Source organism: Protopterus annectens, chromosome 12.part0 (assembly GCF_019279795.1).
Source record: "Protopterus annectens isolate FY-2018-M chromosome 12.part0, PAN1.0, whole genome shotgun sequence".
NCBI lineage: Eukaryota > Metazoa > Chordata > Ceratodontiformes > Protopteridae > Protopterus > Protopterus annectens.
This window is the reverse complement of record NC_056746.1, coordinates 642,801,402-642,817,421: the sequence shown is the minus strand read 5'-3', so window position 1 is coordinate 642,817,421 and position 16,020 is coordinate 642,801,402. Positions and strand designations below refer to the sequence as shown.

The 16,020-nt window shown below is 40.1% G+C and overlaps 1 protein-coding gene across 2 annotated transcripts in view; it reads left to right on the top strand.

Annotated features, from left to right (window-relative positions):
• LOC122816758 (probable cytosolic oligopeptidase A) overlaps nt 1–16,020 on the top strand; it is a 907,285-nt gene that overhangs the window by 283,105 nt on the left and 608,160 nt on the right. For both annotated transcript variants that reach the window (XM_044089771.1, XM_044089769.1), the window contains exon 7: nt 13,435–13,560. In XM_044089771.1, coding sequence (XP_043945706.1) covers nt 13,435–13,560 — 126 coding nt within the window. The remainder of the gene's footprint in view (nt 1–13,434; nt 13,561–16,020) is intronic.

Sequence of the window (16,020 nt, the reverse complement as noted above, 5' to 3'; positions counted from 1 at the left end):
CCACTTGTAACTGATTTGGAGTCTGACATGGCTCCAGCAATTCTAACCATGTGGGTTCTGTCCTTGAGCCAGTTTGCAACCCATCTAGTGACATAGGGGTTTATATTTAAGCTGGTGAGCTTATCTATAATGCCCGAGTGGGGTATTGTATTGAAGGCTTTTGCGAGGTCCAGGTAGGCTGTGTGGACCACCTTCCCTTCGTCAATGGCCTTGGTGACGGTTTCAAAGAAGTCGACCAGGTTTAAGAGGCAGGATCTGCCCTTAACAAAGCCAAACTGGGTAGGATCCAGTGTCTGTAGGTCCCCAATATCTTTATTTATGAGGTCCATGATGATCCTTTCCATAGCTTTGCAGACCAAGCTAGTCAGGCTTATGGGGCAATAGTTTCCAGGGTCCGTTGAGGCACCACCTTTGTGGAGAGGGACCACTGTTGCTGTACGCCACTCTTTGGGTACATATCCTGTAGTAAGGCTGAGACTGAATAGTAGTTTTATGTTTGGGTTTAGCTCTTCTTGGAGTTCATGTAAGACGCAGCCCGGGACACCGTCTGGTCCCATTGATGCTGTGTTTTTTGCTTTGGAGAGGGCGGCTCTTACCTGAGCATCTGAGATGTCAGGGGGGCAGCACTCTGCTGGGATAGATATTTGCCCTTTTGGTGTGTAGGGGTGGGGAGTTTGCGCTGAACCTGTCAGCTAGGATGTTGGCAATGTCTGTGGGTTTGGTGTATTTTTTGTCATTTTGGACTAATTCTGAGCATATCTGGGAATTCCCACCCAGGTTCCTAACGTAACTAAAGAAAGCCTTGTGATTATCCTTAGTGTCCTGTGCAATTTTTCTCTCGAAGCTGGCCTTAGACGATTTTATGAGTGCCCGTAGTTTTTTGCTAATACTGATCAGAGATGCCTTCCCTTTTTGGGATTTTGCTGTATCATGTAGTAGCTTCCTCCTTAGTTTGTTTATGGCTGGGGTCGACCAGACAGGATGTCTGCCTTTGGAGGATTGGGTCTTGGTTTTATTTGGGATTGCATGATCCATGCATTCCTGAAGGTGTTCATCGAATGCATTTATAAAGGATTCTGCAGTCTGGTCCGTATTTTCCACAGGCCCGGGAGCTTTGAAGGATTCCTTCTCAGTTTTGAGGAGTGTGAAATTTGCTTTAGAGAAGTTTTTCACTGTGGTTTTCTGGGCAGGGGGTGGGGTCGGGATGTGAATATCCAGTGAGGTTAGTTTATGGTCTGATCTTACCAGTGAGGGATACACTTCTGGTCTGGAGCATAGAGTCCCCATGTTGGTGATGATCAGGTCCAGTATGTTTTCCCCTCTTGTGGGAGTGGTAACAAGTTGGTCCATAGCATTTGAGTTTATGAATTCTAGGAACCTTTGGGCTAGGGTGTTGGAGCTAGAGTAATGCTCCCAGTCTATGTTTGGGTAGTTGAAGTCACCCAATATAATGGTGTTTGGAGAGACCTTCATATTTTCCAGTGTTCTCAGGAAGGCCAAGTGGGGTTCCTGGGTTTGGGAGGGTGGTCTGTAGCAGGCTGTAAACTGGAAGGCAGTTTTACCCACTGTTAGTTGCACATGGATAGTCTCTGATGCTTCGTGCTGCGCCACCAACCTGGAGGTGTGGGTATCTTTGATGAATATTGATACTCCCCCTCCTTTTCTAGTTCGGTCCAAGTTTTGGGGCCGAAAAGCATGGTATGAGGTATAACCTGGTAGTGCTGGGTTGCTCTCGGGAGCCCTGAACCAGGTTTCTGTTACTGCACATTTAGCGATGTTCTCCATGCTAAGGAGAGTTTTGAGTGCGTGCATCTTGAGGTTTAGACTCCTGGCGTTGAGTAGCATTACTCTTAGTTTCTTATCCCTTGTGATACCTATGGAGGTGGGTTTGTCTTTTGAGCCTTGCCTAAAAAAGGCACTATGGGAGTAGCAAGAGCCTTTGCCAATATCTGAAAGCCCAGGGGTGACAGGTGCAAGCCGTCCTTAGCGAAGCATCGTGGCTTGTCGAGCATATCATCCCAGGCTGACAGGCATTGGATCCCCTTTGAATGACACTAATACTTAAGCCAATTGTTGAAATTGATCAGCTTGTCTTCATATTGTGGCATCATTCTTGGTGAGGGTAAGATGCTACTCAAGGTCAGGGTCATACCGGCCTGGGCTACATGCTCAGAGAGCTCCTCTATGTCTCTTTTCATGTAGTCCAGGGAGGTATGTCTCAGGTCATTCACACCAGCATGGACAATGACTGAGTCATATTTTTACTTGCCTTGGAGTGACCTGAGTGCTTGTGTTATGTGGCGGATCCTGGCGCCCAACAGGCTGCTCACCATGACCTCCTCCTTGTTCAGCCTGGTGAGCGGGACGTCAGTGTGCCTGACGATAGAGTCACCTATTACAAGTGTATCAGTTGTGTTGTTTAGCCTTAAGGGCTGTGACTGTTCAGCACACTGGCTTTGTGAGATATGTGTTGCATGTGTTTTGTTTTGGGGTAGCGGTTGCTTGGGTGTCTGCTTTGGAGGTCTCTGCTGCTTAGGCAGATCTTTATTTAGAGCCTCCGCGTATGTTTTTGTGTGATTATGTGTTTGGTTTGCTGTCATGGTAGGTCTATGTGAGACTGGAATTGTAGTGAGTGTGGTTTCCTTCTCCTCCTGACTGGTTATGCCAGTACTGAGTTGAGAGAGCTTAGCCTCCAGTTTGGCTATATGGTTGCATCTCTCATGTGTTGGAATTTGTTGGGAGGAGGAGAGGGTTGTCTGTGTACATGAGGCAGTTGTAACATTGCCTCAAGATTCCCAGATTCACCAGCTGGACCGGAGAGGAGATTGACAACTGACCTTTGGACATGCTAGAATAGTATTGGGAATTCCTTTATAATTGAAAACAAGGGCCAATGGGGAACAAGGTACTCAAGGGGAGTTTGTGAGGGTGTAGTGCTTTTAATTTTTTTTAGTGCTGACTTATATAATTGCTTAATGAGCAAGTGCCAGGTAACTTAAGTGCAATGTGTTACAGGTAACTTAAATGCAAAAACGACAAACAGTAACTTTCTTTCAAGTGAAACAAGGAAATAAGTACAGTAAGCAATGCAGATATCACTAGGGATCCACAGAAGTGCTGAAAAGCTGCGTTTTAGGTGGAATTAGCGTTCCAGGGAAATAACAAGCAAGCAAACAACAAGCATACAAACAAAGCTAGATTCAGCAGGCCTGGATCTAGTCTATGCTACAGCAAACAAGGTGTACCAATTTCAGTAAGAAACAGTTCAGATATGCAGGCACTATAAACCTTTAACCAGAAATTCCCAGCTCAGAAGGGCAGAGTCCAGCCTCTCCTCCCACAAGAGTGCAGACCACGAACCTTCTTAATGTAAAATAACTGGCCTGAAGCCCAAGTGCTTAAACCAGAACTAATACACTTTTAGAACAAAAGACACTGAGCTCTCAATCAGCAGTTCCCAACTTAGAAGGATGTAAGCTACCTGTCCTGCCACCACAGTGCATGCCACAAACCTTCCTAATGTAAAACAACTGGTCTGAAGCCCAAGTGCTTAATCCAAAATACTTAGAATGATAGCTACACTTTAATCAAGTTACTACCAAGCAGTAATAAATACAATTGAATACTTTAAAGAATGCCTGGATTAGTGCTCAAGTTATACAAACAAAGCTAGATTCAGCAGGCCTGGATCTAGTCTATGTTACAGCAAACAAGGTGTACCAATTTCAGTAAGAAACAGTTCAGATATGCATGCACTATAAGCCTTTAACCAGAAATTCCCAGCTCAGAAGGCCAGAGTCCAGCCTCTCCTCCCACAAGAGTGCAGACCACGAACCCTCTTAATGTAAAATAACTGTCCTGAAAGCCCAAGTGCTTAAACCAGACTTAATACACTTTTAGAATAACAGACACTGAGCCCGCAATCAGCAGTTCCAACTTAGAAGGATGTAAGCTACCTGTTCTGCCACTACAGTGCAGACCACAAACCCTCTTAATGTAAAACAACTGGTCTGAAGCCCAAGTGTTTAAACTAAAAGGCTTAGAATGAGTTACACCAAGCAGTAATAAATACAATTGAGTGCTTTTAAGATGACGCAAAAGCAAAATAAAGTAGGAAGAAACACAAATACAGTAAAAGCAGATAAAATTTTTTTTTTTTTTTTTTCAGAAAAGTAGCAAAAGCAGTAGTAAAAACAATTCTCATGCAGTGCAAGCTGGCACACTTGAGTATGTAGCAATATTAGTCCACACACAGTTTGAAAAAATGTAATTAAATTAAAAAGGACTAAAAGCAAGTGCAGAAAGGGTTTATTAGGTAGAATTTGGTAAAGAGATGGGACTGGGGGAGTGTCCTAGATCAAATCTACAGTGGGGCGGGCACTGCAAAAGCCACTAAATTTAAACTACAACCAAGAACAGGGGGGGGACCCAGTTTCAACACAGATGTGAGGAATGTGCAAATTATAAAGCCAAAAAATATATACTGATCTCTATATATTTGCAGAGCAGTAAGACAACAGATATCTAAGCAACAATGTCTGGCATACAAAGCAATCTCAGACCCACCTTGATAGGACTGCCGCATATCCCCTAGTCAAGCTGCACTTGAATAACTCGCACAAGTGACCTCAACCTGGTCTGTGACATCAATAGGACTTGTTGCCCAGTCAGATTTGTGTCCCAGAGACTCCCCCATCTGTGAAATAAACTCCCTCTCCACGTCAAGCAGAGTACTTCATTATCCCTTTGTAAGCACAACCTGGATAACTGGATGGGAAACAGAAAATACATCCCTGGGATTCCACCTGTGTCCCTGCTGGACCAGGGGCTTTGGGTGCTGACTTGTCTAAACACGGGCTAAACTCTTGGGTAGGCTTATAAGAGCCTCAGGGCCAATAGCCTAGTAACTTCCTATGATCCTACAGTTGTGTCAGTTTTGGTTAACATAATCTGCTAATTACTGCTGTAGTAACCTTATCTATATGGGTTATATCCTGTCAAGAATATAACAGCAGGCAGGCATCCAAAGCTTCAGGGCACCTTCCATGTGCCCAAACTATCAAGCGACTTTAGGTGAACTGACTAAAAGACAAATTTGGGTGCCAAGCCCTTCAGAGCTTAAGTACCAGCAGAGAGAAGGAGTCCAAGCTCTTAAATAACTCTTCTGGGAAGAATAGAAAATAACTGTCCACAGTCTGGCATAAAACAAACCAAAAAACAAGGGGGGTGGAGGGAGGGAGCGACTACTTCAGCAGTGATCATTCAAATATCTACTGTTATGGTAAGTTCAACTTATGCAACTGTACTATGTTATTCATATTGATCACTGCTGCAGTAGCTTTAACTATATGGGTAGACTATAGGGGGTGGAAGGAGAAGGGTCTGGTACCCTCTGGAGAATTGTCCTAGCAAAGCATGATCTAGATATAGAGAATGAATAAGTATGTGCATAGGACCAAGAAGCAGCTATTTCTAGAATCCAACCATTTCCAAAAAGCCATAGAAGAAGCCAGTGTCCTTGTAGAGTGGGCCTTCACCCTGCTTGGAATAGATTTGTCGTGCTGAGTATAACAAAAGGTAACAGCCTTAGACAACCATTTGGAAATGGTTTATTTTGACACTGGTTGTCCTTTTTTCTTACCTTTTCAAGAAATGAACAGTTGATCCAATGATCTGAAAGATTTAGTTCTGTGACGATAGTACCTGTGTTGTCTGTGGACATCCAAGTTATGGAGTATCCTTTCTCCCTCATTTTTATTTTCATGAAAGAAAATGGGGAGACGGATAGTTTGACTTAAAGTAAACTTGGATACCACTGTAGCAATAAAAGAAGGATTAGTTCTCAAAAAAAACCCTGCCCTTGTGGAAAGTGAGGTAGAGTTGACTCCCTTTAAGAGCTTGCAATTCAGATAGCCTTCTTGTAGAGGTCAAAACTGTTTTCCATGTTAAGAACCTCAAGTCAGCCAGATTAACAGGTTTAAATGGAGCAAGTGTTAGTTTCTGTAACACAGAATTAAAATCCCAAGGAGGGGCCACCGGTTTACTTGGAGGGCCCTTATGCAAAACCCCTTTCAAGAACATTTTGACATGCAACTGCCTTGGAAGAGGAAGATCCATAGGCAGACATACTGAAATGACTGATAAATGAACCTTGATAGAGGAATAAGAAAGTCCATGTGATGGGGCAGGAATTGAATAATTTATGTAATGTTGCTTAGGTTATATGATATATAGCAATATATGTGAAGCATAATGTTTGTTAACATTAACTCGTTAGTACAATTTGATAACATTTATATAAATGTAAATGTGCCTGTGTCACAAGTAGTAAGTCAATAAAGGTGTTTATATATTAAAAAAAAAAAAGGAAAGGCTGTGTGATAGTAACTCACACAAATATTGTAAACCAGAGAGTAACTAGACTTGAATGGGTGTTGGTTATGTTTTGGTGCCAATTAGAGAACGTTTTCCATTTGATAATATATGATTTTCTAGTAGCAGACTTTCTTGCCTCCATGCTGCATGTCTTCAGAAAGCAGGTGCCTGAAAGGAATTAAGACCTTGTCGTCCAGGCAGTCAGTTCAAGATGATTGATGTTGGGGTGTATCAAACACCCCTCTTCTTGTGTGAGTAGATCCATTCTGTGAGGAAGCTTGTGGTAATAGCTTCTGGCCATTTCCAAAAGAACAGAGAACCACAGTTGCCTGGGCTAAAAGGTAATCACCACAATGATCTTTGGGGATTCTTTCTGAATCTTCAGAAGTATCCTGAATGTTAGTGGAAAGGGTGAAAAGATATACAAGAACATTCCTGTCCAAAGAAAAGAAAAGGCATCTGTCTTCCAGGCCTTCTTGCATGGAGTTCTGGAACAGAAGTTTTCCAGTTGATTGTCCAGAGAAGAGGCAAAAATGTTTACTTGAGGAACTCCCCACAGATGGATCAAATCTTGGAAGATCCCTGGATGTAGTTTCCATTCATGAGGATCTACCCTGGTCCTGTTCAGTTTGTTTACCACACAGTTTTGCTCTGATGGAATGTAGGATGCCTATAGAGCAAGATTGTATTATAAGCTGTATTGCTATCATGGCTAGTCTGAAAAGGGGGTATGACCTGGTTCCTCCTGCTTGTTGATATACCACATCACTGTGGTATTGTCTGTAACCACTTGAAGAGTTCCCGGTGACCAAAGATGATTCAGAGAATTGAGTGCCTTGATCAGGGCAAGCATCTTCTTGATATTTATGTGCCTGCATCTGTCTTTGGTATCCCACACCTCCTGCACTTTTATCTCTCCTGAAACTGCTCTACAAGCAATGTCTGAAGCATCTGTGATGACTGACTGCTTTGGAGTAGGGAGGGAAAAGGGGTAGACCTTTATTTAAAGATATTTGTTTTCTCCACCAAATGATTTCTTTTTTGACAAACCCCATTTCTGGGATCTGAAAAGATAAAAGGTATTGATGCTAGGACCAAAGAGATTTCAAATATCACTATATCTTTCTCATGTGGAGTCTTGCCAGGGGTATCATGAGAATCGTAGATGCCATAAGACCCAAAATCCTGAGGTATTCCCTTAACAGTGACTGAAATATGAGTGGTAAAACTTAGAAATGGACCTAAATAAAGATCTATTTTTTCCTGTGGAAGAAAAGTTGTTTGAACTAAGGTGTCTAGTTGACATCTCAGGAGCACAATCCTGGGTGAGGGGGTCGAGAATGACTTTTGAATGTTCTGTTGGAATTCCAGCTTGTGCAAGAGATGTCTCACCCAAGAGAGAGATCCCTGACATTTTGAAAAAGAGTCTGCAAAGATAAGCAAGTTGTCTAAATATGGAAAAATGTGGATACTCTGTAGCCTGCAATGAGCTATAACTGGAGCTAGACACTATGTGGACACTCTTGGTGCAGTAGAAAGTCCAAGCGGTAAGGCAGAGAGCTGATATGTGATCTAGACACACAAAACCATAAGAAACACCTTAAGTCTGGATGAATAGGAATTTGATAAGCATCTTTTAAGTCTAGTGTTACCAGGAAACTTGAAAGAGGAAGAAGAGGCAATAGGTTGTGAAATGACATCTTTTTGAATTGGGGCACTATCACAAACAGGTTTAGGAAAGAAAGATCCAGAACCGGTCTTCTAGCATTTTCTTTTTTTGGAACTAGGAACATCATTGAATAAAACCACTACCCCACCTGGGAAGGAGGAGGAACTGGTTTTGTCACTCATGGGGACAGAATGTGATGAAGAACAGGAAGAAAGAAAACAGTCTGATCTGCAGGATGAGGAGTGGCCCACTGGAAGGAGGAATTTCCTTCAATGCCATCTGTAACTGTGATGAATGATTTTCAGAACCCATTTGTCTGAAACAATCTGTTGCCAAAGAGAAAAAAGGATATTCAGACTTTCTGGAAGAGAAAGAGGGCCATGGTGGGAGAGGGTCACAATGTCTCTTGAACAGTCATTCAGACTTGTTGGAGTGTGCTTGATTTTGGGAGGTTTGAGATTTCTTTTTGGAACCTCCTTGCCACTTCTTCTTAAATGTCTGTTTACCTGAAATCTGCTGAGACTGTTTATTTATTTATTTTTTTTTGGGGGGGGGGGGTTGATGAAATTGGATGAAGTGAAAGAATATCCATTGTACAATTTGGAAAAGGAGGGCTGAAAATTATTAGAGATTCCTTGGATCAGCTCACCCCTTTCATCACATATTTTGATCATCTCTGCAGAAGAGTGTCTAAACACTAAATCGCGATCCAAGGGAGAAGGTTCTGAGAATGCAGCCAAGCAAACCTCGTTAAAATTCTACCAGTGGCCATAACCCTCAAGAAAGTATTATAGTCATGCACACATTGCAGACAATGAGTAGTGCCCTGTGCAATAAAAGAAACTAAGTTATTTAAACAGAGTTTTCTTCACAAGAAGAAACTCTGGTATTTCAGAATATTTCTGAAACTCAAAGTTGCAGAAATATACACTTTTTTCCCATACCTATCAATAATTTTCTCATCCTTGTTAGAAAGAGTGGGATTGGAATTAAGTTGGTGCTTAGTAGCAGATGAGTCAACATAGGCTATATTTGCGGGGTCAGTTTGGGAATAGTATTTAAAAATTTAAAAGACTGAGGAACTTTATGCATCTTATCTGCCTTTTTAGGGACAGCTGGCTGACAATCAGGAAAATTTAAGGCAGTAAGACACACATCCTTTAAAGCAGACAGGAAAAGAGCAATGGGTGTAGGTTTTGGAAAATCCTTCTGTTAACAACTCGTAGCATTTTTGAGGGACTGAGAAACCTCAGTGTCACTGAAAACAACGGGACATTCTGGCAATAGTTTTAGAAAAGGAGACCCTCCACACACACACACACACACACACAGGGATAATCAGAAGGAAAACTCTTCTCTGAGTCTGAATCAGAAATCTGACTACAAAACCCCAAATTTATCCCTGCATCTTCCTCTTCAGATTCAAAATCTTTAATCTCTTAAGGAAAGGTGACATCCCTTGTTCTTTCACTGGAAAATAGCCTGCAAGAAGGATTAATAGCCTGAATCAAACCCTGAAACAGTGCCAGTAGACTACTCCTATTCCAAATAAATTTGAGGAGGAATAGATACCAGCATGGTTTTCTCTCTGTTTGACAGGAAAAATGAGGCTGGCCATGTTAATAATGTCAGCTGCTGCTTCCCCAGGGATGGGCACAGCATTCTGACACATCAGATAACCTTACCTATTTCTTCTGCCAGGACAGACAAGAGTGGTTCTCCCTTGCCCACTAAAGGGAATTAACAACCACAGAGGATGTGGCTAATCCATGGTCCATAGTGGCTGTAGATGCTACACCTGAGGGATGCAGGGTAAAAGATGAGTAGTCTGAGGTACAACAAATGACCACAGTAGACTCACCCACCTGCTGCTAAGGTAAATTGTTAGCCTGCTGTGCTGGCAAAGGCTATTTGCTTAACTTTTTCTTTTTGTGGCTGGAAGAAGGAGAGATAATGGGAATCACAATATGTTCCATGGTCAAGCCGAAAATAGTGCCTCTGTCCTATGGAAAACCAAGCAACAATGCAAGTAAAACTCTAAGTAAAAACAGTAAAAAGCAATTTCAAACAGTATGGCAGACCCACAACTTTAAAATAAACATAATATTTCCACAGAAAAAAAGTTTATCAGTTAGATAATACTGCTTTAAAACTGAGTGAAACAACAAGTGTTCCTTTTAAAAGTATGTTACAGTCTCAAGACTGTCCATTAAAACACAACATTCCTAGCTTTAAAATAACTTCCTGAATAGGAAAGTAATAAAACATCAGTAAAAAAAGTAATAAAATGAAAGCTTTTTTCCACAAAGGGAACTTAGCTGCACAGCAAGTACAAGCTGACCATCAACCTCAAAACCATTGGAGGAGTGTACTGTTTGGCGGCAGTTAAACTCTGAAGGGCTTGTCGTCCAAACTCATCTTTTAGTCAGCTCACCTTGAGCTTCTTGGCAATTTGGGCACATGGAAGGTGCCCTGAAGCTTTGGAAGCTGGATGGCTGTTATATCCTTGGCAAGGTATAACCCATAGAGTTAAGGCTACTACAGCAGTGATCAATATGAAGAACTTTAGAGTAACTGCAAATTAATTATAAAACATGGGAATTGTGGAACAATACATGCAGAATAATGTTTTGGAGGATGAATGAGGTTTAAAAGAAGGCAGGATTTGAATGAGTTATATAATGTTTGACTGACAGTGACTGGATAGATTATAAATGACATATAGTGTTTGCAACTAAAAATATGTCATTATGGTTTGTTTACATTTATATAAATATATGATTGCCTGTGTCATAAGTAATAATTTGATAAAGACAAGGACGAACACCTGTGGTAATGGATGCAAATCAGAAGCAGAGTTTTCATAATGAAGTTGCGCTTTGATTATAAGGCACCAAACAAAAATGTAATTCTGCTTGATGTAAATTTAAATGTAAAATGTACCAAAAACTGGAACCACTGAGCCCAGGGCACCTCTTTATTAGTTTATTGTTTTTATCTGTATAAAGTTTTTGACTTCTTAAGAGTAATCAAGGTCAGCAACAAAGTCATTTAAATAAAAAAAATTGGTGTTTGGTTGATCACAGTGTGATCAATGAATAATTTATACTATTACATTAAATGTCCAGGCACTGTAGTCTCAGTTTTTGTTATATTTACAGTGCTACTGATTGTGAGCTTTGAATTTGCTTTGGTCTCTGAGTTAAGTGCAGAACATCCAGCTGATAACTGTTTGCTCGGATGGTATATGAACAAACCATAAAATAGATGGTATAGTTGTAATGGTAGGACTTTAGTAGTCACCTGTAGGCTGCACTGGAGAAGGTTGCAAATAATAGTGTAAAAGAATAGGTGAAGTATCTCTTGTTTGTATGTTCCTTCTGTTTGGGACTGTATCTTTTATGCACAGTAATTTCTTGTTTTTCCGACCTTTGCCAATGATTCCTATTTCTGCCCTCACTCCACTACTTTGGTTTGCCCCTAGTTATGTTATGCTGGGATTAGAAAACTGTGCAAGATCACATGTATGTCATTGAGTTTCATATTTGTGTAAACTTGGTGTTGCATGGGGGATATACTGCAAAGACCATGTAACTGATTTTAAAAAGCAGAGAGGTGAAAAGGGTGCATGGTCATGGTGGTAGTGGTATGTGTGGGGAGGGTTTCTTCTCCAAAAACACTTTTTAGTAGGTATGCGAATGTAGTTTTAGATTTTTTTTATCGAAAATGCTTTTTACACTACTATCCATTGCATTGATTTCATTAGCACTTGTAATTCTTTCACTGCATGACTCCACACATGGCTGTTAGGACCTAATACATTTCATGAATTACACCTGCTTATTCTCATACACATGAATTGTAACTTGTCTACTGACTTCTTCTAAGAGTCATACTGGCATTCTGAATGTTTCCTGATTAGCATTACCTACTGAAAGTCAGATAATATAAGCATGGTTGGGAGGGTGGCCTAATGGTTAAGGTGTTTGCCTTACAAATACAAGGTACAGGGTTTGAATCTCACAGGGGGTAATTGGCTAGGCTTAAAATGAACATATCTATGAACCTATGGAGATAATATGGAGGACCTTCCTGAGATTTATGGAGCCATTTCCACCCATTTTCCTTCCCTAGCTAAAGAAGACAGGCAATGCCTATGAACATGTATTTTCAGTGTGGGTTATAGTCTGTGGAAAGTATTTGGTCTTTTCTGGGCATTCCCGTTGTAGTTATTGATATCTCCACAGGAAGGAGACAGCCACTGAGTCCCCAGTCTCACACTCCGTGGCCTCCCTTTCAGTGATATGAGTCCATGTCTGAACCTAGACTGCAGGTGTTTCTGGCAGTTTACCTGTTGTGCTAATGGGCTCAGTAGGAACAGAACTCTATTCTAATCTGTTTTTCCTGTGACAGCTATGGTAACAGCATCCTGTTGGTAGACCTTATTGGGTGTTTATCAGTCAGAAGAGAGTGGCTTAGCTAGTGTTCACCACGATCATGCTCAGGTGAAAATGATAACCTGCTTGCTGATATAATAGTTGCCATGCAGTTATTATAATTGTACAACAGGCAACTCTTTTCTATTTGATGTTCTGTTTGACCACGTTATTATATGTTCCATACTGTGTGCATGTACTACCCTATGTCTATATTTGCTAGATAAATCTACATTTAGTGTAATTGTGTATCTGGAGATTTTTTCCAGTGGTTTCTGCTGAAAACTGGATTTGTCCAATTTGACTATCACAGTTAATAAATGTAATAACTAACTAACTAAATAAAGTCCCTCTGTTTATCCGCATAAATGGCTTGCGGTTACACACACTGCTAGCATAGTTGCAGACCCCAGTTCTGAGGCTTTAGAGCCTCATGTAATTTTTAAGCTAAAAAAACTTGCTATAACCGCTAACTTATTGCACTCTTCCCAAATTGGGTCTTTGGCATTTGAGAACCTTTATTCCTGTTTTAACTTGTCAGACTTTAAAAGTTTAAACTACTTTCTGAGTTTATAGTATGACAGGTGTTAATCCTACCGTTATAGGGTCTATATTATATAGACAAAAAAATCAACACGTCGAACGCTCACATAAGCGTAAATGCAGAAATTCGAAATCACTATTGTGGGGGGCTGTGCTCCCCACACCCCCCGCTAAATATATATTCCAACTATGGGATCGTACTACAGTAAGGAAAGGGCAAATATTCCAATCTTCACTGTACTGCGATCCAAAAAAATAAACATTAAGTTCCTGCATTTACGATCATGTGAGCGTTCAACATTTTGACTTTTCGATCTAAAATAGACCCCCTTTATATAAAGGAAAAAAAAAAACATTACCCTAGACTTTCCTTTCTTGTCTTACAAAATATTATATTGTTATTTTTTACAGAAACAATATACTGGATGCTACTAAGGCATTTTCACTTCTGCTGACCAACATCTCGAGCGTTAAGGGACTACCAGAGACAGCACGACAATTATTGGCAGATAATGCAGTGCTTGGAACTGATCAAAGGTTGTACCTTATTATGTATATGTATTTGTATATATGTAATACAGTTAGTACAGTACATAAAATGCAAATATAAATGTGTTTGTGTGTGTACTTGTATAGATACGTGAATATGGTTTAAGTTCCTGGTCAAACTCACTATTTTTCAAAAGGAAAAATGGTCAATTTACGTCATTGAAAAGCAGCTGATCACACAAGGTGTCTGTTTTTTATGTATAAAATTGCACTAAAGTGGGGTATTGGGAAATTTGTCCTTTCCCCGCTGTAGAGTGATCTCAGAGTTGGTATATGTAATTATCAGAGGGTGTGGCGATTTGCAAAAAAAGATGTTTAGTTTAGTGTCGGTTTCAATAAGTTGCTCATTGAAGATTTGTGCTTGATTTCGATATATTGCCTTTTCAACAAAAGAACATGCTGCCATGTGTATTTTTGGTTCATTTGGACAAGAAGAAGGATTCTACAAAATGAGAGAAAAGAAAAGCAGCTTAGAAAACATGACTTGACATTTCAGAAGACATTCATAATCCCGTCACTGACTTCCTTTGTGGAAAAAAAAGCATTGCTTACTAGCATCAGCAAACTTCAGAAAATTACTTTACTGATATTTAGCCATTCAGAAAGTCATATCCAGTTTAGGGAAAGAAAGAAATAAACACACACATTCATGTCTTAAGCAAAAATCATTAAAATGGAACTACTTTCTTCACCCTTGTAAACTATATTTCCTTAGTGTAATGACAGGTTAAATTAATACTTGCTAGTCTTTCACAGTTTAGTGTTAAAAGGCAAAATTTCAGAGTGGTATCATGTATACTGTACAATACAATACAATATGGCATCAGTCTTGTACTGAGGCCTTTTCAGCCTGTAACAAATTATAATAAACTACCGCGTTCAACAAGTCTGTTGCATTCTTAAAACACATCTGGATTATGATGATTCTTTATATTAGATTATTAGATGATAAACCGTTCCAGTTAGTGGCTACTCTCTCTGAGAACCTGTTCATCATCTTGTTGTTCCTATTTGAATTTCTTTACAATTTTTGCTGGGATTCAGAGAGACTCCCACTGCAGGTGTAAACTACTGCAGTCATATGGGGCTGTTTACATAAACACTGGAAGTGGGATTCAGAAACATGATTAGTCACAATAAGTAAGACCTCTGTATCAGTTAATTTGCATATATGTAAATCAGGTGTAATTACTGCTAGTGCTAAACAGCAATTTTCAGTGGTAATTGCAATTGGCATCCCCTGCATCGTATTGACATCGGCACCCCTTATTCACTATCCCACAGACATGTAAACAGTCATACAGATAAGTAAGCACACACACACACACACACACACACACACACACACACACACACACACACACACACACACACACACACACAGCCACTCAATGTACATACCCCCCCCACACACACACACACACACACACACACACACACTTGATTGCATGTATGGACTCACTGAACCATACACACATGAGCACGCACATACCTCATCTGTCCCTTATTTTACATGTCACAGATTTTGCGTATTTTTGCCCTGTCCCTCATAAAATAAATCAGAGGATTACAATCAGACAAAAATGGCGCATATTACAGTTTAATACTTTTTATTGTTTAGAAAATGCATTACAATGCAAAACTTGTTGTTCTATTGACTTTTTAAGTGAGTTACTACCAGCAGTAGCCCTTTCTAAATTCCAGCCTTAGTGACCACCATAATTTCCTTTTTGTCAGTTCCAGGAATGCATATCAGAAAAAGAACTTGCAGTGTTATAAACTTGTATACCATTCCAACTATTATGTCTGTAAGTTATTGAAAATGAAATATATGTCATCATTTCCTCATCATTTACCACTTTTGTAAATTTCCCTTGAATTCCTTCCAGCTTTATCCTTTGTTTCTTAGTGTATGTGCACTAGGGCCAGAAGCCGTACTATATTTTGAGCCATACAAGAATAATTTAGAGACTTCTTAGCATATTGATTCCTCTGGATTTAATAAGCCCCCAGCATTAACAACTTGATCTATATGGTGGCTAAATCTCAGTTTGCTGTAGGTCCTTAAACAAAGTTACTTGTTTTATCTCACAACTGTCCATTTTGTAATATTATGTAGTTGAAAAGGACCAGAAAAAAAATCTGCTTAGAATTATCTGTGTTTACTATCATCATGTTTGCCTCTGCTCAAGTGTTTATTTATTAGCACATTGCTGAAATAACCAGTCTTCCTTTCTAGTTATTTCGTCACCTGTTTTCGGGTCATCTGCATATAAGCAGTAAAAAATGTAACAAGAAATGTTTATATACAGAACTTAACAAATTACAAAAGTAAGGCCCCACATATGACCCCTGTCCCCTGTGGCATGCCACTGCCATGTCCTATGATTTGGCAGGATGAATCTTGTACTCTTCCTGCAGTAAAGAAAATATCTATTTTATGAAACA